We start from the raw sequence: 17,266 nt of genomic DNA, 5'->3' as shown, positions 1-17,266 counted from the left end.
TGGAAAACATGACCGTAGAATAATGCAAGACCACATTGTAAGAAGTCGTTACAAAATAGTCATTTTCATTTTTGCTGGAATATAGACCCTACTCATAGTGTTGTGTTCCTGCCGGTGAGTAAAGCTGCCATAGCTCGTCGAAAGGGCGGAGTATTAGGGTCGAAAATGTAACTTCTCTGGAGTTTCAAGCGTTAATAGGCTATGAAGACTGCTTACCATCAGGCGAGCCATATGCTTGTTTGCCACCGACGTAGAAAACTATTAAACGGGATTGTTTTCATTACCTTGGCACTATTTTATTTGCCAACGTCATATTCATTTCTTCCTCACAGCAACGAAGTCCAGATCCTCTCCAACGACCTGAACGCCGCATCAGGCAAGCTGAACAGCATGACGGAACACGCTGACGCGGCCCTGAAGCGAGCTAAGGCAGTCTACGATGAGGCTTTGGGATTATACGCTGAAGTTAATACCACGCTGCTGCCGGACATCAAGCTGGCCAAGCTGAAGCAGGATGCTACTGAGATGAATAAGACGGTATGTTGATTTCAATGTTCGAAAATACGGAATAGGGAAATATCTATCGAAGATAAAATCTACTATCCCTACCTGAAAGGGTTTCTTCATGGAGACTTTGAAAGGGAAGCGTGTGTACAAAAACCCATTTAACTTATTTCCAAAATCCAATTGATCCCATAAATATTCCGTGAATAAAATTATATACGGAACACAATTAGGATCTTTTTGGAAAAAACAATCACTATAGGAGACCGTTCAGTCTATATTGATCATTTTTTCGAAAATTCTTATAAATAGATGTCCATGCGCTTGTAAATTCTGATACGCTATCAAAAAGTATGATCTATTAAATTTTAGAAAAAGGGCATCTTGTGTAGGTATGCTTTCCACTTCCCAGGATAGCATTTAGATTTTAAAAAATCGATCTTTTGTTGGAATTTCCAAACGGAACTATTCTATGATGATTCTTTGATCCGTGTACTAATTGAAATTCACCAGATCGACCAAAGATCAGCAGACCTGGACAGCCTTATATCCGCCAACCGGGACATGCTGCAGAGCCTCGAAGATGCCATCAAACGCGGCAAGGACCTCCATTCCCAAGGCCAGCAGCGGCAGGATGAGCTGAGCGAACTGTTGGCCAGATTGGATGAACTGCAAGCGCAGGCTAAGAGTGATGTCAATCTGGCTAATGTCACGCTGAAGGAGGCTAATGAGATCTATCAGACGTTGAAAGGTCAGTCTTGGGAGGTTTTATAATTTCAATTCCGCCAACCGGGGATGCTGCAGATCCTCGAAGATGCCATCAAACGCGGCAAGGACCTCTATCACCAAGGGCAGTAGCGGTAGGATGGGCTGAGCGAACTTTAGGCCAGGCTGGATAAGCTCCAGGCGCAGGCTAAAAGTGATGTTAATCTGGCTAATGTCACGCTGAAGGAGGCTACTGAGATCTACCAGACATTGAAAGGTTAGTTTTGAGAGTTTTTTCCTAATTTGAATTCCGCCCACCGGGACATGCTGCAGAGCCTCGAAGACGCTATCAAACGCGGCAAGGACCTCCATTACCAAAGGCAGTAGCGGCAGGATGAGCTTAGCGAACTGTTGGCCAGATTGGATGAACTGCAAGCGCAGGCTATGGCAGGTAAGAGTGATGTCAATCTGGCTAATGTCACGATGAAGGAGGCTAATGACATATCAGACGTCGAAAAGTAGTTAATTGGTTTTTGGGACTTTTTGTCTAAGAGCCCGTTACCACTTGTCAGAAGTCGGGCCCGGATTTTAATAGACTTTCCCAGTGGCAGAACATATTGTATAAAGCTATTCACACTTGCCCGACATCGATTTGTCTGCAACTGGGACATCCAATTAAATTCCGGCATTCGACAAGTGAACGAGCTCTAATTCACTTGTCAATAAAATAAAGCTATGCCAAATGATGATTCGTCCCAATGTCATATAAATCAATTATTAGGTATTTGGCCGTGGAATTTGGTTTCTGAATTTGTTCTTAAAAGTTCTACAATGAGTTTTCCGAAAAATTAAATTAAGAGGGAAAAAATCTTGCAAACAAGTGTTACTGTCAATCCTAATCCTAGGGTTTAAAAGATTGTCAAATTCGTTTTAGAACACGCCAAACTAACTTTAATAATGTATATATAATCACGTGAATGTTAGGTATATTGGCTATGTCCCCAAGCGTGCTAACCTCGTGCGTTCTTTGACACAGTGAATCTACCTAAGCAAAAGGACTTCATTTTTCTCTAATTTCTAATGTAAAGTATTGTTTTAGAATTCAGCGACCAAGTGGCAGAATCCCGCCAGCAAGCCGAACAGGCCAGACTCGACATCCCAGCCATACAGGAAAAGGTTGCCTCGGCCGAGGCAAGCATCAACAGCATAGCTGAGGCGCTGGACGAGGCATCCAATAAGGCTAAAGAAGCCAGGGACCTTGCTCAACTCGCGCAGAAGGATTACGCTGAGAAAGCTAGTGAGGTGGGTTATGATAACGTACTTTGGGATAAAGCTAGTAAGGTAAGGTTTGGGTTGAGGAGATCGGAGCTTAGGATTTCATTATGTGCACCTTAGCTCGTTCTTGGGGCGCGTGCCTCAACCGCTGTTAGAAACCAGGGACCGGTCCGGTATCCCCTTCCTAGGGTTTTAGAAGGGGTTTGCTTACCAAAGCCGTTGATTATCAAAACCCTTTTCTGTGGCTTTCAAGCGCTTCATAATAAGGGGTATTGATTATAAATTTTTTAAGTGTTGCGTGTCAGCACAGCTGGGTGTCAGCACAGGCGTGACATGCGTCATAATTTTTTAATTAGGAAAGGGATACCCTTTCATTTTAGATCTCTGAAAGGAAAGCAAATCTTTGGGGCTATTCGATGAACGACTAAGCCTGTTAAAGGGTTTTTTTTTTCTGGGAAGGGCTGGACCTGCTAGAAACCATTGCAAGCGCGGTCTTCTGGCCGAAGTGTGGAATTTCATGCAGTTCTGTGGCAATCTGCCGAATCTCCAGAACAGGTGACGCTGCAAAAAACTGTCGTGTGGTCAAAATGATTTTTAGTTTTTCTAAGATTATAATTATTGTATAGTATGTTAATCTGTTAGGCCTTTCTCGCCTGACAGTAAATACTGTTATATTTTTTAAATGATCCATTTGGCTTACAGGCCGCTCACGAAATAAGGAAAAAGGCTTCCACCTCCAGAGCTGATGCCGGCAAACTCAGGGACGAGGCTGAGAAACTTTCGAGTAAGTATTACTTTCAAATATAATGCTTATATCTTATGTGCGCTTGTATGACAAATATCACCTAGGAATAAATAAACAGGTAGTAAATAATAAGAAATATTGCTGTGAAAAAAATTAAAATAAGTATCTAGGACATGAACGACCACAGATCTAGAATGACGCTTACGCTTAAAGTGCAGTAAGTTCGTGTTCATCTCTTTCTGTCACTGAGCACAAGTGTGAGCGAGATGGAAGTGTGTGCGATTAAAATTAGATCATGTGTCACTGCATTCATTACGGTCACACTTCATGTTGATGGGCCTATTTCCTTTTTTCCTTTTCCTTTCCGTCGGTCAGTCGGATACTGAGCGTTGCAGCTAACGTACGTCCTGTTTGTCTATCGGGTCAGAGGACACGGTTAAGCTATCCGACATATTAAGCACGTTGCGTGTTATCGGCATAAATCTTATCGATCAATAACTGTATTAGGATTGTTGCGCACTCAGGCGCAAGTATAGGGAGCGTGCATGAACTGTAGGAGGCAGCACAGGAGCCGTCAGATTTTTGGCGCGAGGCGTAAATGTGATTTTTATTGTTCCGATGTAGCCCACTAGATGGCAGAACCTACTATGCACAAGAAAACACGTGACGTGTAAATGTACACGTTTATGGTTTCGATTCAGGACACAAGATGGCAGACCCTCCAACGCGCACGGTCCCTATACTGGTTTATACTCGTATTAATGTGCGTTGAGTAATTAATATACGTGTATTTGTAATATCGCAACTACCTAAAAAAAAAAACATAAAACACATTAGCTAATTTCTTACAGAAATTTGATGCACTAGATTGCTAATACAGGACGTTATAATTGCCAAACATCCTTATCCATGATACAATCGCTTATTTTAGAGTATGCTCACGAAATGAGTTTTTGGTTAACGACTGTTTTTAGTTTCTTGTTATAGAATTTTATACAATTTCCCATACTGATTCTGTCTTTCATACTTCCTCATTTATTCTTGACATTATTCCGTATTTGGTCGCATTTTTTACATTTGACAGACAATCTTTTGAAAAGAGAGGTCTGGGCATTGTGAATGTCATCTCGCTTTGTGTGGTAGGGCACAGCACAGCGGATATCATTCCAGATCTAGAGCGGAGCCCAACTGGGGAAGTACCTGCAACTTACAGAAAACCACAGCCAAATAACACTAGACCCTACTCATAGTGTTGACACGAGGGGGGGGGGGGGAAGGCTAGGGTCGGCAACGCGCATGTGACTGCTCTGGAGTTTCAGGCGTACATAGGCTACGGAGACTGCTTACTATCAGGCGGGCCGTATGCTTGTTTGCCACCAATGAAGTGTTCAAAAAAATCTTGCAGATCTTGGGGCCAATTGCACCAATCCTGGATTAGCCATTAACCCGGAACTAACCATTAACCCAGAATTAAAGTTAAATAGTACTGGTAACTCCGGGTTTACTGGTAACCCATGTTTAACCGGTTAACCCTGAGTTGGCTAACCCTAGCTGGTGCAAGTATCCCATAGGTTTGTGTTGTGTGAGCGACTGTCTGATTCGACCTTTTTGACCCACAGCCCGAGTCGAAGGCACGGCCAAGCAGCTGGCTGACCTTGAGAAGCAAGCCGACGAAAACTTGCAGCTCACCAGAGATGCCAAGATGAAGGTGCTTTTGCCATTTTTATTTGCCTTTTAAATAGGGAATAATAATAAATAAGGGCTAGGGTTGGCTCATTCCTAGGCCAAAGAATAGGGATCGCCAGTTAACGAGGGAGCGTAGCCAGCCTTATGGGCACCCTTCCGCAGGGGACAGACCTGCAGGCATTATGGGGACCTTTGGGCCAGGTGCGATGCAGGGGGGCTTATTTTAGGCTAAGCGTATAATTAATTTTTTTTTTTTTTTTTTTAGTTTAAGGTTTATTTAGTTTCCTTTTAGTTTTTATTATTAATTTTAATGATATATGTATTTTGCCTAGAATTAAACTTTAAACAATTAAATGTAAGTGTCTGACAATTTACGGGAGTTGAAAATAAATAAAAGACACATTTTTTTATAAAAATATATAACATTAATTGCGATGTTTCATTATTAAGTAATATTTTTTTGACAGGTCGGTCAAGCTAACACAGACGCCAGAGAGGCAGAAAAGCAGGTCAACAAGGGTCTCGCTGACCTTGGGGTCATCAAAGACGAGCTAAGGAACCTTCCAACCCTGGACAGCGAAGCTTTGGACCGGCTGGGTAAGTTGACAGTATCAAAGAGAATTTTAAATAGAGGTGAATTGTCAAAGAAAATTTTCTAGCTGCAGTAAATTTACTGCCATCTTTCGACACATGATTAAAACTTTTAGAACGCCATTTGAACTTTAATTATAGGGACCGTGCGCATTGGAGGGTCTGCCATCTTTTGGCCTGAATCGGAACCATAAACATGCACATTTACACGTCACGTGTGAAAACAAAAAAGAAAACAAACAACAACAAACAATTGAACAAGAAATTGGAGCTATAATTTTATTTCATTAGTATTGTTATTATTTTCATTTTTATTTTATTTTGACGATCATGATAGAAATTCTTATATTTTGACATCAATGCAAATTTATTATGTAATTGTCTTTAATGAAATAAATCATCTAATCTAATCTTGTGCATAGTAGGTTCTGCCATCTTGTGGGCTACATCAGAACAAAAAACATCACATTTACGCCTCGCGCCAAAAATCTGACGGCTCCTGTGCTGCCTCCTACAGTTCATGCACGCTCCCTATTCTTTCACTGATATTTGTCAAATTTGTTAAATATCAAAAAGTGGTGCCATTTTACCGGGAATAGGCTAAAGGCTCAAATTATCTTTGATAGTACCTAGTCATCTTCCTCGCATCCTTTTTGCCACGGCTCATGGGGGCCTGGAGTCCGCTTGGCAACTAAACTTAAGAATTGGCCTTCCAATCCAGAAGAAAAACTGAGCCTTATTAAGATTAGTCTATTTTTCTCACGATGGCTACAGCACGATATGACTTCCATGATATATATCATTTGTATAATTATCATGTACTCCGATAAAGTTTCAAAATTACGCCCCGCGCACTCAGGCGTGGCATTCCGGGTTCCTTTGTTTGGCATAATTATTGAAAGTCTTAATGTAATGATAGTCAGATTATCATTAGTCATAACTCTGAAAACGTTAACTTTTCAGGGTTTACGATAGGTTATCCTATAGATAGGTTAGGTTAGGTTTGTTTTACGGCAATCCTGAAAAGTTACGCCCTAAAAACCAAATTATGACTGACGAAAATCGGACAAACAATACATTATGTCTTAAAACTTTACATAAGTATTGCTCTATTGACATGAAATCATTATTTATGGGAATATGAATAAAAATAGTAAATGTTGACATCCTAATTATTATTCTAGTCTATTTTATTTTGAATTTGACATGTTAATTAATTAATTATTTCAATTAATTTTAATTTTCATCGTGATTTCATTGTTGAAAGTATTATGTTAACATTATTTATTATTCATATTATGTTTGGATTTGATTTTAATGTACTTACTAACCCCTAGCTATAATGATGGTACTAGCAATGTTTTATATAATTTTAGACTAATTGAAAAGTATAGATAGATAGATAGATAGATAGATAATAGTTTATTCATCACACATGGTAATAGGTACATTTAAAATATACATCATGTACATAATATCTATACTACTAACAAGTGCGACTAGTCAGGCATTTCTAAACTAAAGTGCATGCATGTCATAATTTGTAACATTTACACTTCATTAAATTCATTAATATTATACGAAGTCTTGTTTAATAATAGGTTTTTCACTTTAGCACGAAACACTGTCAGTCTTGGTTCTTTTTTGAGATGTTGGGGTAATTTGTTATACAGTTTACGACCAGTAACTCCTGGCATTTTTTTTTGACATAGCGAGTTTGTGGGGGCTTAAACAGAGGTCGTTTGGGTAACGATTCGGGCGCTCAGTACCCCTAGTGTAAATTTAATCGACATCATAACGTGACGAACGCGTTTGCGTTAAGTCTCATTTTGTATAGGATTTTGAGTTTCCAAAACGTCCCGCTTGGCGCGCTCTTTCTAAATCCAATACAAAATGAGACTAAACGCAAACGCGTACGTCACGTTTCGAAATCGAATTTATTTACACTAGGGGTACAGATGCTCCTTTATTTCGAAACATGTGTATATTCTCCCGAACAAACATAATAGTTTCAAATAGGTATTGAGCCACTGACGTCATGATTTTCAGGGTTTTGAAAAATTCTCGGCATGTGTCTTTGTATATAAGGTATTACAGTACCTGGGCGACCGAGCTTTGCTCGGTTATAACTATTTATTGTAATATGGTGGTGTATAGGTGATAATCTTAACTACATTTTTTTACTAAATTAAACTTGTCTAAAACAATAAAAATTAAAAAAATTATATATAAACTTGAACATATAAAAAAAAAACAAAAGTTACTCACCGGGCGAGATTCGAACCCGTAACACTCGTTTAGCAGTCCGCGTCTTTACCCGCTGGACCAGACGGACAGTGGCCGGCAACACGAAATTAGCGACCATATTCTGCGTCGTAAGAAAAACGCATGAAAACTCGAAAACACGCGTTTTCCCAAACATAAGACTAATCTAGATCGATTGTATACCCCCAAAAACCCCCATATACCAAATTTCAGCGAAATCGTTAGAGCCGTTTCCGAGATCACAGAAATATATATATATATACAAGAATTGCTCGTTTAAAGGTATAAGATATGTATTAATTTTTTCAGAGGAGAACTTAAACACGGTTCAGGCAGAGCTCGCAGCGTTAGACCTGGATGGAAAAATAAAAGCATTAAAGGAAGCCAAGCAGAACCATCTCAGGTAATTAGTCTCATTTTATGACTAAACCTTTTCCAGGCCGCACCAATCTACAAGGTTTTCCCAAAAAATCCAAATATATTCCAATTAATATAGCTTTGACGACCAGTTTGGCGTAGCCACTCAATTGCTTTTGGTAACTGTAGTTACCAGCTGTCACCCTTATTTTATTATAATAATAGAGGTCACTGAAAAATATGAAGCAAAAGAGTGGCTAGTGGATAGTGACCCTGCCTACGAAGCCGATGGTCCCGGGTTCAAATCCTGGTAAGGGCATTTATTCGTGTGATGAGCATGGATATTTGTTGCTGAGTCATGGGTGTTTTCTATGTATTTAAGTATTTATAAATATTTATATATATCGTTGTCTAAGTACCCTCAACACAAGCCTTATTGAGTTTACTGTGGGACTTAGTCAATTTGTGTAATAATGTCCTATAATATTTATTTATTTATTTTGATGATTCATTTGAAGACAAGTAACATTTCCTGAAAGTGTAATCTAATTTGAACCTTAAATCGGAATGCTAAAGTTGAAATTCTAATGGCGCGTATGTGGTCGATAAATTGTACTACGCCTGGAAAAGGATTAAGTTTTAGTTAAGTGCTTTGTAAGTGAGTACACACTCGCTATACTTAATTATTTCTCTGAAGTGAAATGTATAATTTCTTTGAGAAAATAAAGTTCTATAAACCTAATTAAGGTGGTAGAGGATGTGACCGCTTATCCATAAACCCCTGAGACATGGAAGGCGTTGTTTTGTTTTTGAATTTAGAACTCTTTGTTATTCTATGAAAGTTCTAAATAAGTACAAAAATTTGTTCCGGAGATGTCATGATTAATTTAGTTTAGTATTCGTATAACCTGATTCGACGACCGGTCTGGTCTCGTGGGTAGTGACTCTGCCTATGAAGTTGACGGTCCCGGGTTCAAATCCTGGTAAGAGCATATATTTGTGTGATGACCACGGATATTTGTTTCTGAGTCATGGGTGTTTTCTATGTATTTAAGTATTTATAATTATATACTACTTATATATATCGTTGTCTAGGTACCTACAACACAAGCCTTATTGCGCTTACTGTGGGACTTAGTCAATTTGTGTAATAATATCCTATAATATTTATTTATTTTATAATTACTGTAATACCTCTGTTTATATCTTTTTTTATAAATAAATACAATGCACTCATAGCGTTGCGTTATTCATAGCTCATAGTGTTGTGTTCCTGCCGGTGAGTAAGGTTGCCAGAGCTAAACGAGGGTGCGGAGAGTTAGGGTCGGCAACGCGTATCTCCTCTGGAATATGCTACGGAGACTGCTTACCATCAGGCGGGCCGTATGCTTGTTTGCCGCCGACGTATAAAAAATGCATATGAAAAATAATAAATAACTTTTATAGATGGATGGAGCAGTACAAAAATGAACATGACTCCCTTCGCCTCGAAGTAGAAAACGTGAAGGACATCCTCGACCAGCTGCCCGAGGGTTGCTTCAAGAGGATCGTGCTGGAACCCACCGAGGGGCCGAAGAGGGCCTCGTACAGTTAGACATGTGTCAGTGATTGGTTGATAGATTAAGTGTGGCGTAGACGAAATTTAGGCGCGCAATGTATACTTCTCGCGTCTAATGATGATTTTTATGATAGTTCATTTTAATATATACAAAGATAGAAAGGTATTATTTTTATTGGTATTAATCATTCAGTGATGAATTTAGATTAACATGTCAATAAATTATTTAAATCATCCTCACACCCTAGAACCTAAATGGTCACGCACTGTGCGGTTTAAGAGGAACTTCAACGCTCCGCTCCGGTTGTGGAATGAGCTACCTGCCGAGGTTTTTCCGAGGGTCTACAGTATGAGGTTCTTCAAAAAAGGAGTGTACAGATTTTTAAAGGGTAGCATGTAACACCTCTGGAGTTGCAGGCGTCCATAGGCTACGGTGACTGCTTACCATCAGGCGGACCGTATGCTTGCTTGCCACCGTCGTAGTAAAAAAATGCACATAACTGATAATAATATCAACAAATTTATAAATCAATTACATTAAGAAATTATAAACAATAACAAAATATATAATTCTAATAAAATTACAATAAAAATAATTACAATTCCATTAATGTACATGTTCGATATAATACACTTGGCGATATTAATCCTCCAGGAACTCATTTACCGAATAGTTGGCCTTGTTTGTGCAATAAATTTTGTCGTAACGGCTTTGATTTCATTTATTTAGAAATGTATGTTACATTTCCGAATAAATTTGAAACATATATCATCAATAATTTTATTATTTAAATTAAGCCCAACCAGAAGAGATTTGAAGTAATTGTCATAGAGATGGCCATTCGATGCGAGAAGTATAACGTAGTGTAAGCAAATTGGACTAGATGGCGTTGTATGTCGCACGTAGCGGCAGCTAATAGCTCGTACATTTCATGCCGTTGACGTAAAAATCACGTAATTTCACATACAGGTAGTTTTTTATAACACTACAAATTTTGATAGCTAACATATTGACGCGTAAAAAAATACTTGCTACACTGTTAAAAATCAAATATATGTATCGTTTAATAAACTATTTATTATTTTGTTGCGTGACAGTAAGATGAAAGTTAGACGTTTCTGTACTGATTGTCTATTGTCTATATCAGTTAACTAAAGAGGTTGACAAATGATTAATTATTGTGAAAAGACTAATTGGAATCATACTCTATGTAGCGTGACGTTTTTTTCCGTCAACGGCATGAAATGTAGGGCCCCTGCTTATAAGAAGTCAACTAATTAGTGTTGGACAGTCCAAATTTATTGGTCAATTTTGTGCGTCTAGTTATTTGTCTATAGTATGTGGAAATTGGGTCATTTTCAAATTCGTAAAAAAATAACAATTTCAAATTCGTATTCAGGTCAAAATCTAAAATCAAGGTCAAAGACAAAAAAATATACTTATGTATTTATTTTCAAAGTAGCAATAAGTTTCTTCTATATTTTTGTTATAGAACCTGTAATCCTGGTTTTGTTAATTTGGAGTACCTACGTTAACAAACAAGTTTAAATTGGATTTGAAAACGACTCATAATTTATGAATGTGAATTTTTCAAGATCTTTGCGTGTAATGTGAGTTACTGTGTTTGCACAGTTTTTGTGTTAAAATATTAAATTGAACAACGGATAGGTTCAATTACTTTACAAATCGACGTTGAGGCTTATAGTTTTTCAATTTGTAAATCCTTTGATCGCCAACGTCATATCACGTCGATGAAAATCATGCCTCGAACGCCATGACGTCGGTAGACGTCAACGTAATATATTTAGGTACGTTGTATGTGTTTTTGATCCACACTTTTTTTTTATTAGAGTCAGTTGTAATTGGATAAAAGAAGCAGAATACAATATTTTTTGGTGAATTATTTTGGCGTTTGGGCAAGATTTTTGAGCGGCTTTTGACGTTTAAAAGGTTAAAGTGAGTACGGTGCTAGCATAAATTATCTTTTGTTACGATAGATAAATAAAAAATAATGTGCCTTATTAATAATAGTAATTATCTCACTAATAGATTGTCGTGTCAAAATAAAATACATATGTCATAATAAAGTTAGCTAGCAATAAAATGTTAACTTTTAAAAAAATAAGTACAAGGCCGATTTTTGAATTTCGGGCGCTCTGTTTCATCACTCGAAAATATGTGAAAAGCTAATTGTTTTTTTTTTTTAAATATGACTGACTCCTAGGAGTGGACATATACAGAAGGGAGCCCCACGAAAACATACGCCAAATTAAAAAATCAGCCCCCAGTATTGAACATTTTCCAATTTGCTAAAGTTAACTATCGGCAAAGACGCATTAATTGAGTAAAATGAATAAAATCTAAGATAATTTCGTGCTTCAAATTTGGCAGGTTCTTCAAACGAGATGACGCTGTACAGTTCCATACATTTTTCGGTAACTGTTTATCAAAAGTTGACGTTTGACATATGACAGCGCCATCTGTTTTGGATGTCAAACTAAGAGCACGTTTTTTTCTTAGACATTACTATCTCGACTACAATCAATTATCTTTGCCATCGGTGCCATTTTTACGAGTATATTGTAGCAGACTAAATAAAAAATATTGGTCTGGTAGTATCTATCATCATTAGAAAATACTTTGCTAACCCAGCACCCTTATTGGTAGAACTTAAAACATTAAAACTACCATAGTTAGTTCAAGAACTTTGTACTTATTCAATGCATTTAAGGTCTGCATTTAATCATCTGCCAACTAGGCTTTCTAATAGTGCCATATTTTGGTTGGCGGTAATTTGTAAATATATCGTTTTCACACTAGATATTAATCCTTTCCAGATGTCAGCTGAAACACTGTTAATTTAGACATCTGTAATAATTTACTGGGTGAATATATAGTACTGAGCAACGTTTACTATAGGACCAAATCCGAAATAGCGAAAAAATTTACTCGCCCATTTTGGTTGGCCCAAACATTGTTGATATTTTGTACGGGAGTCCAATAGATAGTCGGAGGGTTGAATGGAGATTAAGTAAACTCAAACATTGCCGAAGACGCGTTGTATTTTTGGTTTACAAGAATAAAGAGCGTGGATAAAACTAAACAAAACTTATTTATAAGTAGGCTATTTTTGCTTACTTTCTATTAATACAATTACGTGCGTCCATATTTATGTTGCAGGCAGTAACGTATAGTTACTTTTAATGTGTTAATTTAAACATATACAAGATACAAGAAATTTATTGATAGAAGTCAATGTTTTACAGGTCAATTTGAGGTAGGTACATATTCAACTAATACTAGTAGGTACAGCATTTTTTGGATAAATGTCACTTATTATAAAATAGTACAGGAGTCTTTTTTTTGCGATTTCGAGGTTGGTCCTATAGTAAAAGTTGCTCAGTATGACCTATGTATTTACCCCGTAAATTATTGCATGTTTCATGTCACTAAATTAACACTGTATATATGTATATGTGGTGTTACATAGTCCTTTACTTTTCGTCAGTTATATGTTGTTTGTAGAAGTTTTCTGAGTACTAATTATGTCAAAATTATATAAGTAATCACTGTCATCAAAACTACCTTTAAAAAACGAAATAACAGATTGGGTTTCGTTTCAAAGTATTATAGGGGCCGTGCGCGTTGGAGGGTCTGCCATCTTGTGGCCTGAATCGGAACCATAAACAAGTACATTTACACGTCACGTGTTTTCTTGTGCATAGTAGGTTCTGCCATCTTGTGGGCTACCTCGAAACAGTAAACATCACATTTACGCCTCGCGCCAAAAATCTGACGTCTCCTGGGCTGCCTCCTACAGTTCATGCACGCTCCCTATAACAATAAATAGTAGATTGTTAACCAAGAGATGAAAGGCACCCATTTCTGTCGAAGTAGTTTTGCGTGTGTTTTTCAAAACATGACTAAGTATAATTTTTATAGAATTGCTTGAGGGTACTTTCAATTAACAATTTAGGAAATAATATCGTTAGAATGGGGAGTTAGTCATCAGAATGGAAAAATTACAACAAATCCATTTAAAACTAAATTTTTAATATGATTTGCTGAAAAACAAAGAAACCTACTAAGAAAATACAGTGCTCTAAAGCAGAAGCATATCATTTTCTGGTTTTTAGAACAACTAAGACTTACTTTCTGAGCGTTAAAAATGAAACACAAGACAAGACAAAGCATTTATTGCATTCATATTAGGTAAGTACACAAAATTACATAATATGTAGGTACCCTGCAAGGGCGCAGCAGTCTTATAACTAAATAACTAACTAGTTTAAAGATTTACAGACAATTATTTGAGATCACAGGCAGTACTTAAAACTATTAAAACTACAACTGTAGTTTTTGGTACATCCGCCAAAGACGTGGTTTAACGTCAACCACATGAACATGCTATACTTTCAATTGTTTTTAATAAAAGGTTTTTCTGGAGTCGGTTCAAAAGGTGCATAAGGACCCTCTAAGCATGGCATGGAATGCCCCAAACAACCTACTCGCATTTGTGTTTCCGACTACATTGAGCTTCTCGCCTTCATAAATCAATTGCCAAAACATTTACCAATTACTTTCATTTGGAATTTTTTACCTTTATGTAACACTACACTTCGAATGCTGTATAAATAAGTTTTTTATATATGTATTTAGGATCGCCAAAGACAAGAGAAGATTAGAATAAAATAAGCAAATATTAATGATTTTGTTAGTACAATATGTATTGTGGCTTATTTATTATATTAAACTATTAGAGTACCTAATTAAAAGTTTGTTTTATTCCAATGAATTTTTATTCATATTTCATCAAATCATACAATTGAATAAAAAAATAGGCAACCTTGCCTATAAAACACTTATTGGTATAGTCAGTATAAAAACGTCGTATAGGGACCCACGGGACCGTACGCGTGTGTAGTTCTACCATCTTGTGTCCTGATAGGGACCGTGCGCGTTGGAGGGTCTGCCATCTTGTGGCCTGAATCGGAACCATAAACATGTACATTTACACGTCACGTGTTTTCTTGTGCATAGTAGGTTCTGCCATCTTGTGGGCTACATCGGAACAAAAAACATCACATTTACGTCTTACGCCAAAAATCTGACGGCTCATGTGCTGCCTCCTATAGTTCATGCACGCTCCACTACACTGACACTTCACGCCAAATCAAGTGCTACCATCTACCGTTTTCGTACGTTTTCTTGTGCATAGTAGGCTCTGTTATCTTGTGGGCTATATTGGAAGCATAAACTTGACATTTACACCTCGCACCAAAACTCTGACGACTCCTGTGCTGCCCCCTACAGTTTGTGCACGTTCCCTTTAGGGTTACAACTAGCTGTGTGTTCAGAATAACAAATAAAAATTAAGTAGACAAACAAGGTATTCTATTGTCTCTGACAACAGAGACCGTAGTGTTGGAGGGTCTGCCATCTCGTGACCTGCATCGAAAGATAATAATTCACGTTCCTAAGCAGGTTACTGCCGCCTAAACGCTGGCTCTATTTCGCATAGTAGGGTCGGCCATCTAGTGGCTTAGATCTAAAAATGGAAACATGACAAAATGCTTCGCGCCAATGACGGCATAGAAGCCCCCTAGGCTTCTGTGCCGTCTACAGTTCATGCACTCTCCCTTATTTAAAGCGCCGTGCCCTTGAAGTTTTATATTTAGGTTCGGTGTCTGGTGGTAGAGGTGTTTGTTAACGTACATAGGTGGCGCTGAAAGCAATACTGTAACCAATAATTGTCTATTTATTGGCAAATATCTTTGTAATTTTTTTGGATCGGTGCTTCAGATGAAAATCAAGATTTTTCAACTATTAAATATAAATTTTAGCAACAAATTTCAAGACGCGGTAACTTCAATTTAGTTAGGTTTAGCAAAATATTGTCTGGAAGATATCGCTCTTTAGCGATAACATCGTTGTCTGCCTCTATTATTAATAACTTGCTTTTCTTCAAGCTGTATCTTTTATTGAGATGTGTTAATAAATGGCGTTAATTGTTGGCGTTATTTATAAACGCCTACTAAATTTAACATGCTGATGATAGTCGTTTGTCCCTTTCTGTCATATCGATAAGTCGGAAAGGGACAAATGATTATTAGCAGCTTGTTAACTTTATATAGATGTTTATGAATAAGGGGGAAAGAGTAGGTATTCTATCTATCTATTTATTTTGTACCACAGCTCGTAAAGACTCTTGATTATTCGAAAACTAATAAGAAAGTTACATTTTATCCACAAAAGTGACAAAGTAATTTGTCATTTGTTGTTGTTTCCTTATGCTGGTTGTTTTATTTTATTTATTTAATAAGCTAGAACTGTAATGCTAAATATGATCGTAAACCCACAAAACTCAACAGTGTATTTGACTGTGGAGATACCAGTGTCCAGTCATGTAACTAAAATTCTAGTATATCTAGTAGAGAATAAGAAATAAAGTAATTCATTACCGCAATTCAATTCAAATAATTTACTTCAGTATTCAGAACATAGTACCATATAACACAAAATTACAATTGTTATTGTAAATAAATATATAACACATTTATTTAAATTTTTCGATCGTTCCATTCCGTTACCGTTATACTAAGTCTACGAAAAATAGTAACGCAGCGGAAATAAAAATCGTTGGACGGTTTTTCTCCTATTAGTATTAGTAGGTCATTGTTTTTTATGAATTCCCAGCGGTATAAGGAAGTATAGGAAGTATTTTGATCAAAGGTTTCCGGTAACATTAATAAATCGCCATGATGCCGGGCTTGTTTATTATTTATTGCGTACAATGGTTAACATTCTTCCTCGCTTCGCTCGTCGTCATACCTGGGGACCTAGCTAAAATGCCAATCGTTTGCGCTACGACAACTAAACGCTTTCTGTATCTCTATCACTCTTAGATAGAGAGACAGACAGCGTTTAGTTGTCTTGGCGGAAACGATTGGCATCTTGGCTAGGCACTCTGATAACTTTAAAGTATTTCACATGCATCCACTCGCCCTTGACACTTAATCATATTATGTTCGTCATTATTTTCCCTTTTGTTTTTTTTTTATGAACCATCAAAGAGTCAATTTTATTTAAAATTGTACGTGTACTAGACTTTTTTTTTATTTGGTAAAATGTATGTCATCTCTACTCAAAATTACGAATTTTTCAATCACGAGAAAAAAGTGTCTCAAATTTCCACATTTTTTTCGATCATTCCATTCCGTTACCATAATTCAAAGTCTACAAAAAATGGCAACGCAATGGAAATACAAATCGTAGGACAACTTTTCTCGTATTTGTATTGTAACTGTGAGTTTAAAGAAAGCAGTGTATCCAATTAGCGTGACTTGTTAAGAAAACTTAATCGCTATCAGTTTGTAACGACAATTAAGCATAAAATCGTTATGGAAATCACCCGTTCACCTTTTCTTATATTGTAATATCGCTTATAGTTCATGAATTGAACACCAAAACCAAGTTTTTATTGAATTTTAATGCTTTTGATTATCTTGACAAAACTGACTGCATTAGGAAAAAATATTGCAATGTTCTGCCGCCAGAGTGCAGCACTAACATCTTTTGT

The 17,266-nt window shown here is 37.1% G+C and overlaps 1 protein-coding gene across 1 annotated transcript in view; it reads left to right on the top strand.

The window, feature by feature from the left end:
* LOC133526687 (laminin subunit gamma-1) overlaps positions 1-14,462 on the top strand; it is a 57,314-nt gene extending 42,852 nt beyond the window's left edge. The window contains exons 23-30 of the mRNA XM_061863400.1: positions 333-537; positions 1,018-1,255; positions 2,309-2,511; positions 3,187-3,268; positions 4,849-4,937; positions 5,383-5,512; positions 8,081-8,174; positions 9,575-14,462. Coding sequence (XP_061719384.1) covers positions 333-537; positions 1,018-1,255; positions 2,309-2,511; positions 3,187-3,268; positions 4,849-4,937; positions 5,383-5,512; positions 8,081-8,174; positions 9,575-9,722 — 1,189 coding nt within the window. The 3' untranslated portion in view covers positions 9,723-14,462. The remainder of the gene's footprint in view (positions 1-332; positions 538-1,017; positions 1,256-2,308; positions 2,512-3,186; positions 3,269-4,848; positions 4,938-5,382; positions 5,513-8,080; positions 8,175-9,574) is intronic.
* Positions 14,463-17,266: the final 2,804 nt, after the last annotated feature.

This window comes from Cydia pomonella, chromosome 1 (genome assembly GCF_033807575.1).
Source record: "Cydia pomonella isolate Wapato2018A chromosome 1, ilCydPomo1, whole genome shotgun sequence".
Taxonomy (NCBI): Eukaryota; Metazoa; Arthropoda; class Insecta; order Lepidoptera; family Tortricidae; genus Cydia; species Cydia pomonella.
This window is presented reverse-complemented; position numbering and strand designations above follow the sequence as displayed.